Genomic DNA, 18,225 nt, shown 5'->3' with positions numbered 1-18,225 from the left:
ATATATATATATATATATATATATATATATATATATATGGAACGTGTAGAGAAGGGGGGGGGGGGGGGGGAGTATGAGAGAGTGTGTGAGCGTGTGTTGAGAGAGAAAGAAATTTCCTCTAACGATGCTAACGATTCAACAGTTACGAGTATAGTGAGAGAGTGATGAATGAATATGCACAATGCACACTCCGCGCGTAGGTTTGCGGTAAAGGGCGAAAAGGTTGCTGACATAAACATTGGCCCGTGATTTTTTCTTTTCTTTCTTTATTCCCCTACCTCATGCCTACTTCATTACCATAGGCCTACACAGTAAATCTTACTATACCGTCATTTTTTGGGGAGGAGCTGGAAAAGTTGGCAGTTTAGCAATTAATTTCACTATACACCGTTAGAAAGTTTACCTTAAGAAGAGTTTGGAGATTTAGATGGGTTCGATTAAATAACAGGTACTGTAATTACGAATAGATACTCCGATGTGATGTTTTTCTAATGAATCAATTTGGACCGATATCTACCGCGTCTGTTATTTTTTCATTTAATTTTAAGTAATCGATGCTATTACTGAACCACATAAAATGTCACCAGTCTCAAAGTCTAGTGAAAAAAGGTCTCTTATAAAATAGAGGGACAGATTTGTAATCAAAAAGACATCCCTCTAATCCCAAAAGACTTAACAAAGTACGGTCAGTCGCTTGAATACGATTGCCTAACAAAGTAATTTGTTTAAACGGCTGTGTAACCTAAATCCTATCTATACTCGGCACCATAATTAACGCAACGCTCTTTGATTAAACATTGAACTGTTTCTGTTCATCAGCAAATATAAAAAACTAAAATGAAAATTGACGGTTTGATAGATTGTCCAATTATGTAAAATTTGATACTAATTTATTTTTATGAAAGTTAATAGAACGCATGACGTACACAAATTATGAGAGAGAAAAATCGTCCTTGTGTTGTTCAATTCTTCAGGGGGGAAAGCCCAACATCTAATCCCCTAACAGCGCTATATACAACGCACGTCCACACATTACACGCATAAACAACAAGATAGCCAACAAAAGTTCAAAGTCATGCCCTTGCCATGCCTAAGTCCAGACTCCAGACCTTTAAATTGCATCGAGTACGCGTGGGATATGTTAGGACGACGCATGTATGCAAGGAATGACATTGGAAATCTGAACGATTTGCGTAACTAAGCATTAACCAATTAGAATATTTCCTACCATTTACCCCGTTCCGTCCCCTTGACCAACCATTTATTTCCTGTTAACGAAAAGGCCTGACCCTCCCTTAATACCTGACAAACACACATATATGTCACACCCAGAATTTCTCTCATTATTTTGACACCATGATAAAGGAATAGCATCGCAATGCTTAGCAACACTGCATCAACAGAATAGCAACAAGAGATGAAGTGAGTAGAAAAGTGCCAGAAGACAAGAGCCAGAAAAAATAAACATTTTTCGCGGCGGTGATAGGGTTTGAACCTGCGACCTTATTGGTACGACAACTCCGCCAGGTCGGTGAGAGCGTGACTCTACCGTATAAGCTATCCACGAACCCAAAAAAAATTCGTATCAAACTAAGGTCATTCATTACTAGAGCTCTCTCTCTCACCGACTACTGGAGACCGCGGGTCCAGCACTCAACCACCGCGAAATTAGCAGGCCAGCAATTAAGCTTAATAGCCAATATTCTCAACACAAACATAATATAACATAAAAACAATTGAGACACTGAGTATGCTCCGGTATATGGGGTGAATTTTTAATTCAGAAAAGTGAGTGGAGCAGGCACTTATGTTGGTAACAGCAAGAGATGAAGTGAGTAGAATAGTGCCAGAAGACAAGAGAGAATAAAAAAATTTCGCGGATAGCCCCAAACAATTACACGTTAACATATAATTAAGCAAAAGAATCTTCGTAAATTTTAATTAATTAAAGTAAGGCTATGGGTAAGTTCATTTTTCATCCTTGCACTTGCACGCTCTGTTTCTTGATTTATTATTATTTGTTCCTTATCTGTTTTGTAGAGGTTTGCTGTGACTGGTGGCGACCTTCATATGACTGTGGCGCCAAGGGTTGCTTTTGTCTGTTTAATTCAGGGATGAGTTTCTTGGTCATTCATTGGTTGTCCCAGTTCATTTTATTATTAGTTCCCAGATATTCCGATAGCCAACTCCAGATTCAGCTCCAGATCAATGTGTAACCAGATCTGTGAATATATAGGAGCAAAACTTTGACTAGTTGCAAAGCCTTTTTTCCAGTGTGAGCAGTGATGTCGTAAGGATTTCAAGTAACAACCCTTGACAATACCACTGATCTCAATTTAAAATAAATGATACTAAATATTTTTTTATAATAGTGCAAACGGGATACAGGAAGGTTACTGGGATGGGGAAAGATAAGTAAACAATGAGAGCATAGAATCAATAAATATAAATACATAATATTACTATAGCGCATTAGCGATAGCACATTTGTGAATACAATTCATGTAATGCAATCCATTCATTTGGAAGGCATACATACACATACAATATTATATGTATATATAAAGAGAGTGATTAAAATATTTTTTAAAAATAAATAACATGAATTATGAATGTCTCTCATTTGATAGGTTGCGTCTTCTTACAATCCAGGCGAAACACTATATTATTAGTTATTACTCACTGCACATACTGGTTTTAAATGACATTAATTAATCATAACACAATATTTAAGTCCACAGCTATAAGATTGATATGTATCCATGCCCTCATTCACACAGTATTTTCCGCTAAATAGAATTTCAAGTAGATCACTATAGCATGCTGGTTTTAAAGTGATGGAATGTGAGAAAGAGCGAGTTTCGCTGATTACTGGCTTATACAGAAATATGAGCGTGGTGAGTCGATCCCAGAAACCAATGATGTTCCTGGATATACTAGTGACAGAATTTTACTGGTCATTTAGTGGGTTCCAATCGCATTTCGCGTATGCGAGTCCTGGCTGGTCCGTCAGGTAAGATATTCACGAATCATTGCATAATCTTAGGATAATTTCACTGCTGTTTTGATCAGTTATATCGGTCGATTAATTATACAGGCATATAGCACATCTCGCCTGACAGCTGGTCGTTAATTAATTCATTGTCATAAATCGGCGTCATTTTAATTGTAAAATTATGTAGGTGAGGCTGGGGTCGTAAAATTATGTAGGCGCCGTTGTAGGCAAAATATGTATGAGTTAATTAAACTCCTGAGAAAGTTAGGAGGGATTTGAAATAAATCACTAGATCTACATTCTAAATGGTTCTTGCCATTTCTCTGTATTTTATCTACGTATCTATATTTTTGGCAGGTTATAGATAATATAAACAACGGTTGGTTTTGTCACTATTCCCAGAATCCATCCCTTTCCATCTACTACAATCACTCAATCTAACAGATTAATCAGAAAAAAGTATCCAATGTAAACAATGCATTACACAAACATCTAACGATTGATTATTTATCCCCCTTGCCAATAACTCCACAAACCGTGCGCGCGCGTTGACGTGTATATCTTCACAACTTATAATATAATTTAATGATGATTGGCTCGAACACTAAAATTGTTAGTGACATTAAGACAATTCTTTTTTTTTTCATCGGTTACAGTACCATACTTTTGAATTTTTTTTCTTTATGGTATATACAAAACGAAGGGTCTGGGGTGAGTTAACATTTTGATGTTTTACAATAACAATATTACACACGGTAAATTCTGTTCTCACATTTTTTTGTCGATACAATTGTTTCGATATCTTCCATCTCGCCAGTCGACAATTATCCGTAGTGTACTTTTTCTTTTGGTTGGGTTTGATGTTCTTTATTTATTTTCGTTCTTACTTCCGCCATTGAATTCGCCACAGGATTGACCAGTGATATGCTTTTCACGAGGTTTATGTGCACTACTCACTAACATTGCCACTTTGGGTTCAAAATGACACAGCAAATTGTACACTTTGTACACACTTGACATTAACAATTGTTACAATTTGATAGTTCAAACCCAGAGGCATAGCTTGCTGCTGCGATTTCTACGTTCATAAAAACTGATAAAAACATGGTTTAAGCAGGCAAATTAGTCACAATGAAAAAAAATGTACAAGTATTACTCTAGAGAGGCGAAGCGTAGAATTCTTTTTGATGGCGTGAGGCCAATAGTAATGTGGCACACACCAGGGACTCAGAGGGGAGATGTCAAACTAATAGTTATATCATCTTAATAATGCATCTCTTGTATTTGAAAACTGGTAGGTTATACTGTATTAAACGTGCATGCTTGGCGTTAAATAATTCAGTGATATTTCACATTATTACACTGAAAGCGCACCCCCCCCCCCCCTCAGTGAACACAATTCAAGAATGGCAATCCTGTACCGTATTCGCAGTGGGTATTTGTGGCATGTCTTTTGCAACCTTGCTTAACAGTTGGTCGGGGATTATGTCTTTGTGAAAAACATTTATCCTCGCCCTATGGGAAACGGGCTTAAACATTCGGAGGATCCCCCTGGTTTTGGCACAATGTCTTTGTTCGAAAAGTGTATAAGCACCTAACAGGCTGCTTCCAATATATTAAAAATCCGTTGTCCACCAGGGAAGAGATAAATTATTAACGCTGCGAGTCTGTTTTCAACGTTGCTAAGCACTATTTAAATACTATTTATCATTGCACTCTTTGAAACAGCCCAAAACTTATTGCTACGTTACGATGCAGTGTGCAACTTTGTTATGAATATTTTCCCCAGTCATATTTTATTGCAAACGATGAAAAGATCAAAGGAATTCGGCATTGTAAGAAAAATGTTTGGTCTTTCACTATCGGTATTTTAAATTTCGTCACTTAAATTAAAATATAAGCCCGCATGCAAAAAATCAAGACATCACATTTCGTAAATTTGGAGGAATGTGCGATATGCCGTGTGCACGGGACTTCGAACGGACTATCTATAATACATTTGATCAACCCTTATAAAGAAAGTGTTAGGGGGACTTTCGGGGATGGGATGAATTGTTTATTTTTTTGGGTTTGTTTGTGTTTTTATTTCATTATTATTTTTTTTTGGGGGGGGGAGGGGGGGAGGGGGGACGTGTTTTATTTTTTTATTTCTCTGTTATTTTTAATGTTGTGTGTTAATTTCTGTCCGCTTTTTATTTACATTTGAATCGCTTTCTACTAGAATTGGGTTGCCCACTTCTGTTTATGACATAATTGCATATTAATGGTAACTAAGCTGAAGGATTAGCCAAACAGTAAAGTAAGAATTGTAAAAGGAAATGGAATGAATAATGAAATTCAATCCGCATAGTTTTTTTGGATGAACGTGATATATATAGCAAGGCGTTACACACACATACACACACACACACAAACACACACACACACACACACACACACATATATATATATATATATATATATATATATATATATATATATATATATATATATATATATATATACTTTCACTTCCTGATTAGAGCGAATGCTCGAAATAATATTGTAGAAGTTGATCAGAAGTATATTTGAAATATTTTATAAATGGCTCCTTTATATAAAAAAAAGTTGAGCACTATTATTTCATGGTTTTTGTTTTATCATTTTATATATATATTATATATATATATATATATATATATATATATATATATATATATATATATATATATATATATATATATTTAATTAAATGAATAAGGTCACACGCATTTTTTTTGTCGATACAATTGTTTCCATATCTTCCATCTCGCCAGTCGACAATTATCCGTAGTGTACTTTTTCTTTTGGTAGAGTTCGATGTTCTTTATTTATTTTCGTCCTTACTTCTGCTCCTACAAGAGAGAGAGAGAGAGAGAGAGAGAGAGAGAGAGAGAGAGGGGGGGAGAGAGAGAGAGAGAGAGAGAGAGATATGATCTATAAACCAATCTTCTTCGAATAATTTTGATTCTGCGTTGGCATTAATGTAAACAAAATTCTGCATGTGATCAGGTTTCTCCAGAAGCTTGACTTCCTCGATGTCTTTATAAACAGTTAAGAAAAACAGCCATCGCTAGGTCGATACCGTGAATTTTTTTTGGCAAGAATGATGCAATGGGCTAGAACTATAGTGCTCTATAACCAGCACACATTGATAATTTATTCACGACAACTAATGACAAATATCAAATTTCATCGGGTAGACTGATGCCAAAGAAAAAACCCACAAAAATCAAAATAGAAACCAATGTCGTGTCGAAATCCATCCAAATATACATGCACACATACACACATACAAAGACATATACATATATAATCCTCATAAGGGAACAAGAAATAGCCTGCTCTCTGATTTTCGCCATCCTTGTTTGTCTACAAAGTTGCCTCATTGTGTTTTTCAGCCCTTTTTAGGGGTTATATCACTCTTCGTATTTGTTTTGTTTTGCATTTGTTTTTGTCGGCTTATTTTGTTTCTTCAACCTTCCGGATTGAGATTCATTTAGCGCAATATCCACAAAAGTGCACTTTTCAATGGTCTCATGCCAACTAGATTAACAGCACACTTCAATAAATGTGGACGAGACAGACATAAAACACTTGTAAATCGCTATTACATTATTTCCTGATGCTAATTAATAGAGAGAGAATGTCAGTAAAGAGTCTTATCCAAATACTCAACTTTTCACCCCTCATTATCTGATACTATATCATGCACACATTTGCAGATCATCTCTGGTGGAACCATCAAGTTGCATTTAATAAGGTGCGTTCTAGTCTCCAGGATACCGAAAATAGTAATATGTATATAACAGAATTTCTTAAAGCCTTAGGGAAGTGTCTATATCTGTGTTAACCTACGAGCCGGACTGATATTGGTATTTGATTTATAACAGAAACAACACCTGGTTTTATCATCCTATGAAGTTGGCATTTTCGTATAAATATAAAGAAGCCAGGATTCTTTGTTTTGTTAAGAGATACAGATTTTCCGGTCTTAAATCGAAGAGAATAATCGTCATATATTGTTTGCCCCATTATTGTTCTTACTTTCGAATGAAGCTATTTATATAATTTAACCATGGTAAAGAGTTGAATCTTCGACACACACATACACAGACGTTCATAACATTGCCACCCGGAAATATAACACATAAAACTATTTGTAACCCTGAAGTTTATAGTCTGGTTAATACAGTTTAGTGAGAATTACTAATAAAAATGGATGGCAAAAAACCACAATAACAACAAATTGACGTCAATTTTGTTCTATCTATTCTTATACAATACAATGGGGATATGATTTACAATTAATATAATATTATCATCTTATGCAAAAAATATTAAGTCCATGTCGGTACTACTGAATACCAAAATACACCGAAACCTACCGAAATCATATCCAGTGAGGAGTGAACCAGAGACTACGGGAGGTACCAGGGGGGGGGGGTGAACCAGAGACTATGGGAAGAAGGCACCCATGGGGATTGAACCAGATAATATGGGAGGTGAGCACTAGTGGGCAGTGAACCAGATACTAAGGGAGGTGGGCACCAGTGAGGAGTGAACCCTGAACCAGTACATTTCGGTACTGCAAAATATCGAAATCCACCGAAATCTACTGAGATCCACCGAAATCTACCGAAATCGGGTACTTCTGAATTCCGAAATCCACCGAAATCTACCGAAAACCACTCCAGTTGGGAGTGAGCCGGAGACTATAAGAGGTAGGCACCATGTGGGAGTGAACCAGAAACTATGGTAGGTGGGGACCAGTGGGGAGGGAACTAGAGATTTTGAGAGATGGGCAGCAATGGGGTTTGAACCAGAGATTTAGGAGCAGAGCCCCAGTGGGGATTGAACTGGAGACTATTGGAGGTGGATACCAGTGGGGAGTGAATCAGAGACTATGGTAGGTGGGCACCAGTTGGAATTGAACCAGAGACTATGGGAGGTAGGCACCAGTTTGGAGTGAACCCAGAACTGTGTAAGGTGGGAAGCAGCGGGGAGTGAACCAGAGACTATAGGAGGTGGGCACCAACGGGGAATGAACCAAAGACCATGGGAGGTGGGCACCAGTGGGGATTGAACTATAGACCATGGGAGGTGGGCACCACTGGAGATACACTAGATACTATGGAAGGTGCACCAGCGGAGAGTGAACCAGAGACTATGGAAGGTGGAAACCAGTGGAGATTGAATTAGAGACTATGGGCAGTGATCACCAGACTCTCCACTGGTGCCCACCTACCATAGTCTCTGGTTCAATCCCCACTTTTGCTCTCATCCCATAGTCTCTGATTCAATCCCCACTAGTGCCCACCTCATAGAGCATGTGGCTCAATCCTCGCTGGTGCCTAACTTCCTATATTCTCCGGTTTACTGTAAACTGGTACTCACATCCCATAGTCTCTGGTTAAATCCCCACTGGTGCCCTGCTCCTATTGTCTCTGTTTCACTCTCCACTGGTGTCCACCTCACATATTCTGGGTTCACTCTCTACTGGTGACCACCTCTCATAGTGTCTGGTTCAATCTCCACTGGTGCCCACTCCCATCGTCTCTGGTTCAATCCCCATCGTTGCCCATCTCTCATAGTCTCTGGTTCACTCCCCACTCCTGCCCACCACACGTGGTTCTGGGTTCACTCCCCATTTGTACCCACCTCTCATAGTCCCCAGTCCAATCCTCACTGGTGCCCTGCTCCCATTGTCTCTGATTCACTCTCCACTGGTGCTCTCATCCCATAGTCTCTGATTCACTCTCCATTGGTGCTCACATCCCATAGTCTATGATTTACTCCCCACTGGTGCTCTCATCCCATAGTCTCTGGTTCATTCCCATTGATGTCTATCCTCTAGAGTATCTGGTTCAATACCCACGGGTGCCCACCTCCCATAGTCGCTGGTTCAATCCTCACATAGTTCTGGGTTCACTCCCCACTGGTGCTCACCTCCCAGTCTCCAGTTTAATCCCCACTAGTACCCTGCTCCTATAGTCTCTGGTTCATTCCCCCTGGTGTTCACCTTAAACAGTGCTGGTTTCACTCCCTACTGTTTCCCATCTCCCATAGTCTCCAGTTCAATCCTCACTTATGCCCTGCTCCTATAGTTCATATATATATATATTATATATATTATATATATATATATATCTATATATATATATATATATATATATTATATACATATATATCCGTAATTATGAGTTATATACCGGCGGTTTGCTTTCCTATTAGTTGTGTCTATCTCTCCATTTTAAGTGTCGAAAATGGGTTTCAATCCGCCGTTCCCTATTGTTTTTGTCACGTCTATGTAGGAGAGTGACAAGTAGGAGTAGAGAGATAGGAGTCAGATAGTTTCCCCATAGACTTCGTTATCTGGTACCACTTTTATTTTTCCCTGTTAAAGTCGGGTAAAAAGTTCCAGACATTTTGACTGATAGTAAGAGAATGGTTTTTAGGTTTAAAGAAATAGGTAGTAGAGGTAGGGGTAGATTATTGGCACGTTATATATGAATAGGTAGGTTCAGAAGGTAAGTATTAATCCCCGTTAAAGAAGAGTACTTAAATATAAATCAACAGAATTGCCTCACACAATAACAAGATAACACATAATTAGTCAAAAAATAATAGTTCTGGTTTTAATTTATTAAATTTAGGCTATGGGTGTTTAACTTTCATCCCGTATCACAATTATTCATTTTCAATCATAAGTGTGCTTAACTTTAGAGGTGACTGGTGGCGGCGCTAAGGTTTCTTCTGTTATATGGGACAGGCCGTTTCATTCCAGTAGTTTCAGTGTATCGCTTGTAAGATTCCACTCTGTATCACTTGTGGCCAAAGAATCAGTTGCTTTTTCACCCGATGCAGGCTTGGACAGTAAACTGATACATGTATGTCAGTAACCGATGCAGATTTCGTTGGTAACCGATCTGTGAAAATACCGGAGCAAATCTTTGACTAGGTTGCAACATTTTAATATTCTTATGAATATTGGGGTCGTGATGGATTTCAATTAATAAAACCATGACGACTGATTTAAAGTTGTGTTAATCAGTAATTTAAATAACGGGACACATGAAAGTAGTGGGATGGGGAAAGATATCTATCAATGAGAACATTATAATCAATGCATATAAATACTAATTGAAACTATCGTGTATTCGCGATAGCACAATAGTAAATGTAATTCGTGTAATGTAATTCATTCAGTTGGAAGGCATACATACTATATATACAATAATATATACATATAAATATATCGATAAAAATAGTGAACGAATATTTTATAATAACACGAGTTATCAATTACTGTTAATAACATGAGTTATTGATTTCTGTTATTTTTGGTTGTGTTTACTTACGGCCAGGCGAAACACAATATTAATTATCACTCCTACACACAAGTTTAATTGGCATAAATTAATTTTAACACAATGTATGTCCATCACCTACCCTCATTCACACATGTTTCTCGCTATAAAGAATGTTTGAGTTCCCTATTGAAGCAGGGAGCTCCAAACAGATTAAATGGGAGAGAGCGATATTGATCATGGTGATCGTTTATAGGTGTTTCTCTCGGGAGTTGGTGAATCCCAAGGAACCAATAATATTCCAGGATTTGGCTTTGCCTGGTTAATTATTGGTTGTTGTCTTTAGACCAATCCTGTTCTGTGTGTCATCGCTGTAGCGGATGTAGTGAATTCCCAAATGGGTCGGTTATGCGTGCCTGTTATAATTACGATCAAACCCATGGCCCATCTCGCCAAGCACCTTGGTGGGAATTGAAGCAGTTTCAATGCGGTGTCAACTCCGTAGCTATAACACATGGCCTTTTTAAATTGTGCCTAGGGCGATAACGATTGACACATGGCGACGGTGTGAAAGTAGGTATTGAGAATATGTATTGATTTATTTACAATCCTAGGAAAGTTGAGAGCGATTAAAATATATCACTACAGTTTTCACATTGAAATAAACAATATTGTATCACGCACATATAATTGGTTTATAGATATAATCGGGGAATGATCAAAACCCAGATTATAATTTTAATGTGATGTAACAAACACCATCGGGATATTATAAATCAAAGTAATTATTTGTGCTTTACATTGTGGAGGGTTTTTCTGAATCATGACTAATCTAGCGATTCTTAATATTGACTTTTTGTAGCAAAATACTTTTCGAAAAGGAGACTATGGTGTCTATTTTTTCCATTTTGTCTTAATCTTCTCGGCTACGTGGTATGACATTCGCCCACGGATCGGAAGGTCCCTGGTATGAGTCCCGCTCTGAGCGGTGCATAGTTGAGTTTCTGGAAAAGGCTCTTTACTCACATTCTCTCACCGTACTCATGTGTAAAATGGGTCATGGCCGTTGACAGCATTTTCTCTGTCGGTAAAAATTGTAATGTCTCCTAACAGGCGTCATGCCACATCCTACTGTTAAATTTTGCTGTTGGCTAGGGACCCATTGTAAAGCGCTCTGACCACGACCACGATTTGTTGATATTGCTTTATATAAAATCTCAAGTTTGTTTTTTAGTCTTCAAAGGGGATTATTGATTTTATTTTTCTTTCGCTAAATTGTTGGGTTTTTTTTTGATAATGTAATTAAACGGGGTGCCAAAAATAATCAACAAACATGAACTAATAGTTTTAAAAAAGAACAATATATCAAACATGAAAAATTTCGGCTGAAAACCAAAACAACAAAATCAACAACAAAAAACATTTAAAACATAAATACATTATTGAAAGCCAGATCGATGGCAGAGATATATTCGGCACGTCCTTTCTGTATTTGGATCTTGGAATATAAACAAAAGGAAGCATTCGCAAGGTTACTAAGCCTTACAGTGGCATAGGTTCATTATAAAAGTATTGAAAACCTCAACAAATATTTGTCAACAATCAGGTAAAAAAGCACTCTTCACCCATGCTTTTATAATGTGGATGTTGCCCGACTCCTATGTTAAGACCCTTGCGTCAAACGATTCATCGAGTATTGAATCGGAACTCACAACTGTGTATCGCTTTCAAACCAATTCACATCCATTTGTAATCAAGCTACCTGATGTCTTGGTTTTAATTGAACGAGAGAGAAAACAATTCACATCCAACTTAGAAATTCCGTTTGACCATGAGATTGGAAGGATAAGGGATGAGGGGAGGGGGCGTGGGGGAATGTGAAAGAGAGACGGGTCGCCTGATGACGTAGTGCACGGTAGTATCACAGATGCTTGTCTTGCAGGTTTCGTAACCCCTTAACAGCGAAGCTGATTTTTTGTTTTCATATTATATTAGTTTCCTTTTATCTTTATTATTGTTAATGGAGAATGAAATGTTTCCACCAAGAGAGCAGTCATAGTATCGCAACTCGTACTTCAATTATATATAATCGTTTTGTCTTTAGATGAAAACGGGAAGTTCTGGTGTTTCGTCAAAGAAAGATCGCATTTCGCCTTTAAAGGGTTTTGCTCTTTTCCGCCCTATTTCTTCTTCTTTTTTTTTTTCAACTCAGTACTGCTGATTGCTATTTACTTTTTTATGATTAGCAAGTGAGGTAGGAGTGTCACAGGATGCTGCTGTCTTATGCAATTAACCCTTTGCCAGTGACACTGATTTTTTGTTCTCAATTAATAGTTTCCATTAATATTACTTTTAATCTATTTTTTTTTACCGTTTCTACCATAAGAACAGTAAGAATATTGCGACCCAGGCCTCAATTAAATTATAATTGCATTGCTGATGTTTGTCTTTTGATGAAAACGATAAGATTATCTTTAAGGTCCAAATACAAATCACGACATATCGGTTACGTTTGTGCCAAGATAGCAAAACAAACCGATCGGCTTGGAGTTCGAAAGACCTTTCCAAAAAAGTCCAAAAAAGACTCGGTATTTGCAAGACCAATTCCTGATACAACTCTATTGCCAACCCGATTGTGGAGAGGTGTAAGCGTAAAGTAACACGATATTCTTCAATAGTGGACAAAGTTTTACCAGTTGACCAATGAAATACAAGCTAAAGATTGAACCGATGACCTACCAAAAACTTGGGCGAACTTTGGACTTGTTTTGATCTGTCGATTCTCGCCTGAGTCGACAGGTTCGACAAGTGTTCTTTTTTCATCTTGTGTTTCTGTCATTTCATATATATTTTTTTCCTCTAGCAGTTGAGGTTATTTCTTGTTTGGGATGGGAAAAGGCATTCTCTTTGTTCATTGATTATAAGCTTTTCGGTTCAAATATTTATAGAAATAATGATGATGATGATCGAAAAAGTAGGACAATTTTATTGGCACGTACGATTTATTTATATAACGAGATGGGAAAGACTGAGAGTCAGTCAGTTCGTAGCCTCTTAACTCTCAACCATCATATACTAACGCTGCTTAAAATTTTACGTGACGATACGCGGGGACGACCAGAAATTGAAAATGAAAAATGAAAGGTCTCTTGTGGTGCTCAAAATGATCTCATTGGTTGAATAGAAATCACTTTTCCCATTATTATCGTTGTCGTCGCCTTGTGTTGTGACGTGGTTTTAGGCAGATTCAGCTAATACCAGATTTTACGGCCAGGTTTTGCCTATGACGGCTACTGTCAGTTCCATTTAAATCGTATGTTTTGAGAATGGAAAGTGAGATTATCGTTGTCTTTTTTATTTTATAAAATGTTTGATCTTTGATTGAGAGATAATAAATCAAATTAGATATATGTTTTATATCAAGTTCATTGAATGCTTCGGTGCCTTTAGAGTTAAATGAATGTTCTTGAGATGCTCCATATAATATCATCATGAAAGGTCAACGTCATTTCTTTATATATTTTTTTCCAAGATAGGATTGGTGCCATCTCCAAACTGTGGAGTGAAAATAAAATTATCCATACATTATAGATACTTAAGCAAATCTATCTATCCTTTTATATCTTGAGACTAGTGTCATTCACGTATTCTATGTAGAATAAATTGAAAATGTTGCCAGCCTTGGCAAATATATAAATGCAAAACAATCACAAGGCGTCCAACATTCGCCATTATTCTGATATGATAAGATGCATCGTTGTCATTCAATATGACCCAGGAACCTTTTATTTTAAATGCCAATCAACAAAAATGACGCTTTTCTTTTCAATATTTTCCAAACACCAGGCTTCAAAGAAATGTGATATTTTTGTAATGAGAATTGTAGACAAGCCGAGAGCCATTATAACCATTAGACATTAGATATTTCAATAATCTATTTTTTTTTCGTTCGAATGTGCATGTGTGTGCTTTTCAGAAAACAACATTCATGTATGGGCTTTGTATTGTATTTCTATTGTTATATCAGCGCTAAATTTTGATGAACATCTATAAACGATCTATAAATACAACATAAACCTATGTACAGTAAATTAAGGTGGAATGTCCCATTTGGTTTCTAATTTCAGGCCGTAAGCCAATGCTTGATGGAAACCGGAACTCCCAAGAGGAACAAATCTTGTCTAGAAGGAAGGCGGCCCGTATGCTCATCGCCATCGTAATCGTATTTGGCATCTGTTACTTACCCGTCCATCTACTGAACGTCTTCAGGTGAGGTTAAGTAGTTTCTTCTTCTTCTTCTTCTTCTTCTTCTTCTTCTTCTTCTTCTTCTTCTTCTTCTTCTTCTTCTTCGTCTTCTTCTTCTTATTATTATTATTATTATTATCATTATATTATTATTATTATTATTATTATTATTATTATATATTATTATTATTATTATTATTATTATTATTATTATTTATTATTATTATTATTCTGGGTGGGGTTCCTGACCTCCCATAGTGGGCAGGGAGGTACTTACTATGTCTTCTATTCACCTGTACTTGTTTTCCAACAGCTTTCTGTCTTTGTCTTGAAATGAGATTTCTTGGTTTTGTCCTGGTCCTGGCCGGATACCCAGGCTGAGAGGGAAACAGTCAGATGTATAGTTAGTTTTGGGAGATGATTTTTCTTTCCTAGTAAATCATCTCTCTGTTATGTACGGTATTGTGTTTTATTTACGTATTAGAATATATGATTTGCAAACATTTGAGTGTATTCCTCTTAGTTGGGACGTGTGTTTGTGTATGGATGAAACTTTTAGGGATCTCAAACTAAGTACTTTGATAGTGTGCTCTTGGAATCTACATCTGTTTCCTATTTGAACCAATTCCCCTTTATCTTACCTTTTCTTGGGTGCTTTAATTGAAATTCTAGAACTTTTTACTATCCCCTTTCTTCCTTTTTACTGGCGCTGATATGACTTTAATGTGTTGCGAGCGCCGTAAAACCCTTAAAAACAATCAAACAAACATATCTTTTTTTCTATTATTATTATTATTATTATTATTATTATTATTATTATTATTATTATTATTATTATTATTATTATTATTATTATTATTATTATCATTATTATTATTATCATTATTATTATTATTCACAGCCCAAATTAATCATTATTCAGATTTTGTTTGTTTTAAATCCGTATCCCCTCTCTAACACTCCCATCCACCAATCTGTGGCAGGATTTTGAGCTTTATATGGTTTCGTATACAAATGATAATCGTAATAGTTTGGCCTCGAGCCTAGTATGCGCTATGGGCGATCGTTACAAGCCGCGCCACTCAACCTAAACCACAAAAGGCTTACGTTTCATCTAGCGGTGATTAAGAATAACCTAAAGATCCTTTATAAAATTTGTAATAGTAACAAGTGAGTAAAGACAACAGAGTCCATGTACACCTAAAGTTCAATACTCAAATAGAACGAGCCGATCAATCACTCGGAACACGCAAGTGAAACAAGATGATCCTAGTAACAAACCATGAAACTCATGGGAATCCAACATTCATTCACAACTCCCTACCACCCCCAAGCAAATGGTCTTTGTGAAAGATTTAATGGCACTCTAAAGAATATGTTAAGAAAAGTGTCAGCAGAAAAACCAGATGATTGGGACAGCAATCCTATTTGCATATAGAGAAATACCCCAAGAATCTACAGGCTACTCCCCATTTGAGTTGATGTATGGACGATCACCTCGCGGCCCGATCAATATAGTAGCCGACATTTGTAAAGGGAATGAGGAGGACAATAACGAAATTATGTTTGCTTACGAATATGTAAGATACCTAAAAGACAGAATAGAGGACACGTGTAAGCTAGCACAGGAATCCGTCACTAAAAAAGCAGAGAAATACAAGGAATACTCTGATCGCAAAAGCAAATCAAGAAAATTTGAGATTGGTGACAAAGTACTAATACTCTTACCTGATGACTCGAGTAAACTTTTAGCTACATGGAAAGGACCATTCAAAATAACAGCAGTAAAATCTAATGTTAATTACGAGATTCAAATTAACAACACAACAAAGACATTCCATGCAAACATGCTAAAAAAATATTTTGATAGAGACACAGTGTCGCAACCTATGTTTACTAATATCGAAGCTTCAAATGCAGGATTAATCATACCGTTGGTCATGGGACACAGACACCCGAGACAGAAAAACAAACAAAAATCGCACAATTGCAACCACCTAAGACAAAAAAAGAAGTACGCAAAGTACTTGGGCTCCTAAATTTTTACAGGAAATACATTTACAACTTCGCGCACATCGCGACACCGCTAACAAATCTGACAAAGAATGGGTCACCGAACAAAATTGTTTGGACAGAAGCGTGTCAGAATAGCTTTAACCAATTAAAGGCATTACTCTGTTCAGAACCAATTCTTAAATTACCCGACATGTCAAAAGAATTTGTTGTAAGAACTGACGCGTCTGATAAGGGCATCGCAGGTGTACTATTACAGGAGCATGAGGGAACTCTAATGCCTTGCTTATATGCAAGCAGAAAATTATTGGACAGAGAATCACGATACTCTGTAATAGAGCGTGAAGGACTGGCCATCGTCTTTGCTTTAAAGACATTCAGCAGATAATTACTGCTAAAAGAGTTTGTGGTCGAAACGGACCATAAACCACTCACGTACATAAGAAATAACAAAATGAATAATAGTAGAGTACTAAGGTGGAGTCTATTTTTGCAAAATTACTCTTTCAGTATCTCTCACATACCAGGCTGTGAAAATATTCACGCCGACCTACTTTCTCGATTAGTGTAAACACGTGAGAAGGGTATAACTTAACCTCCCATGCATACTGTTAGTTACCTCGCAAACTATGCCAAATCAGAACGCACAAATTCGATAATTTTATTTGTAAACATGATGACCCAACTTAATGTAACATTGAGTATTGTTTGGATATATATACCATACCCATTCATGATTTGGGAAATCTTCTCTTTATCTATTATTGTTATGAATTTTCACTCATTTATGATTAATAATTGAAATGTCAATATTCCATTTACATTTTCATTCATTTCATTCAGTAAATTACCTTCATATCATCGACTTAAATCATGCTTCATTGCCATCACTATTGTTTATCACAATGATTTGTAATCACATTGCCATCATGTTGTTCATCACAATGATTTGTAATCACAATCTTTCATTGTTATTGTCACCCATTCATATACCTACGTTAAGATAAACATTTCCATGTCTAGTTAATAAATAATTTAATTGTAGTACAAATCATAACAATGGATTAATGCTAGAGTATCATGATAGTAAATTTACTTCCGTTTGTAAAATCTATCTTTCCCATAATGGTTAAAGAGTATATTTTAAACGTGGGTGGGGGTGTCACAGTAAAGGTTGTTCACAATCATCTTATTAAATTTTATTTTATTAAGAACTGAATTCATCTCACTCCAGTTATATTTCGGTAGGCTTAGATAAACTTTACCTTCTAATATTAGATCGTCTTTCCTTTTATAGCCTTCCCTCGAATTAATTTCTAATTAGTGAATACTTTTCGTTCTACATTCTGTCACGTAGCCATTTATTATAAAAGCTGATAGGTCTAACATTCGACACTCACTTCTCTCCACAATCTATGCCGGACGGCCAGTCGCTCTATTCCTTATATATCGGCCGTTTTCAAAATAACGCCAAATTCGAGTCCTCCAATTTTTGAAAAGTCAAGTATTTCCAACATACTCATTATTTTGTGTATGCTTTCTGTGATATGTATGCGACATAAAATTGTAATAACAGGCCTTAATGAGTTTTCATTGGTCACTTATTTAAGTATTTGTGAATTACAATCTACATGTGACTCATTC

The 18,225-nt window shown here is 36.6% G+C and overlaps 1 protein-coding gene across 2 annotated transcripts in view; it reads left to right on the top strand.

Annotated features, from left to right (window-relative positions):
- Window positions 1-18,225, top strand: part of LOC144979751 (orexin receptor type 2-like) — a 218,224-nt gene that overhangs the window by 188,620 nt on the left and 11,379 nt on the right. For both annotated transcript variants that reach the window (XM_078926750.1, XM_078926740.1), the window contains exon 5: window positions 14,451-14,592. In XM_078926750.1, the coding sequence (XP_078782876.1) occupies window positions 14,451-14,592 (142 nt within the window). The remainder of the gene's footprint in view (window positions 1-14,450; window positions 14,593-18,225) is intronic.

The sequence above is a fragment of the Berghia stephanieae genome, chromosome 1 (assembly GCF_034508935.2).
Source record: "Berghia stephanieae isolate SIO BIC M18660-M18661 chromosome 1, UCSD_Bste_1.3, whole genome shotgun sequence".
NCBI classification, from domain to species: Eukaryota; Metazoa; Mollusca; class Gastropoda; order Nudibranchia; family Aeolidiidae; genus Berghia; species Berghia stephanieae.
Note: the sequence above shows the minus strand (reverse complement) of the source record. Positions and strands in the feature narration are given on the sequence as shown.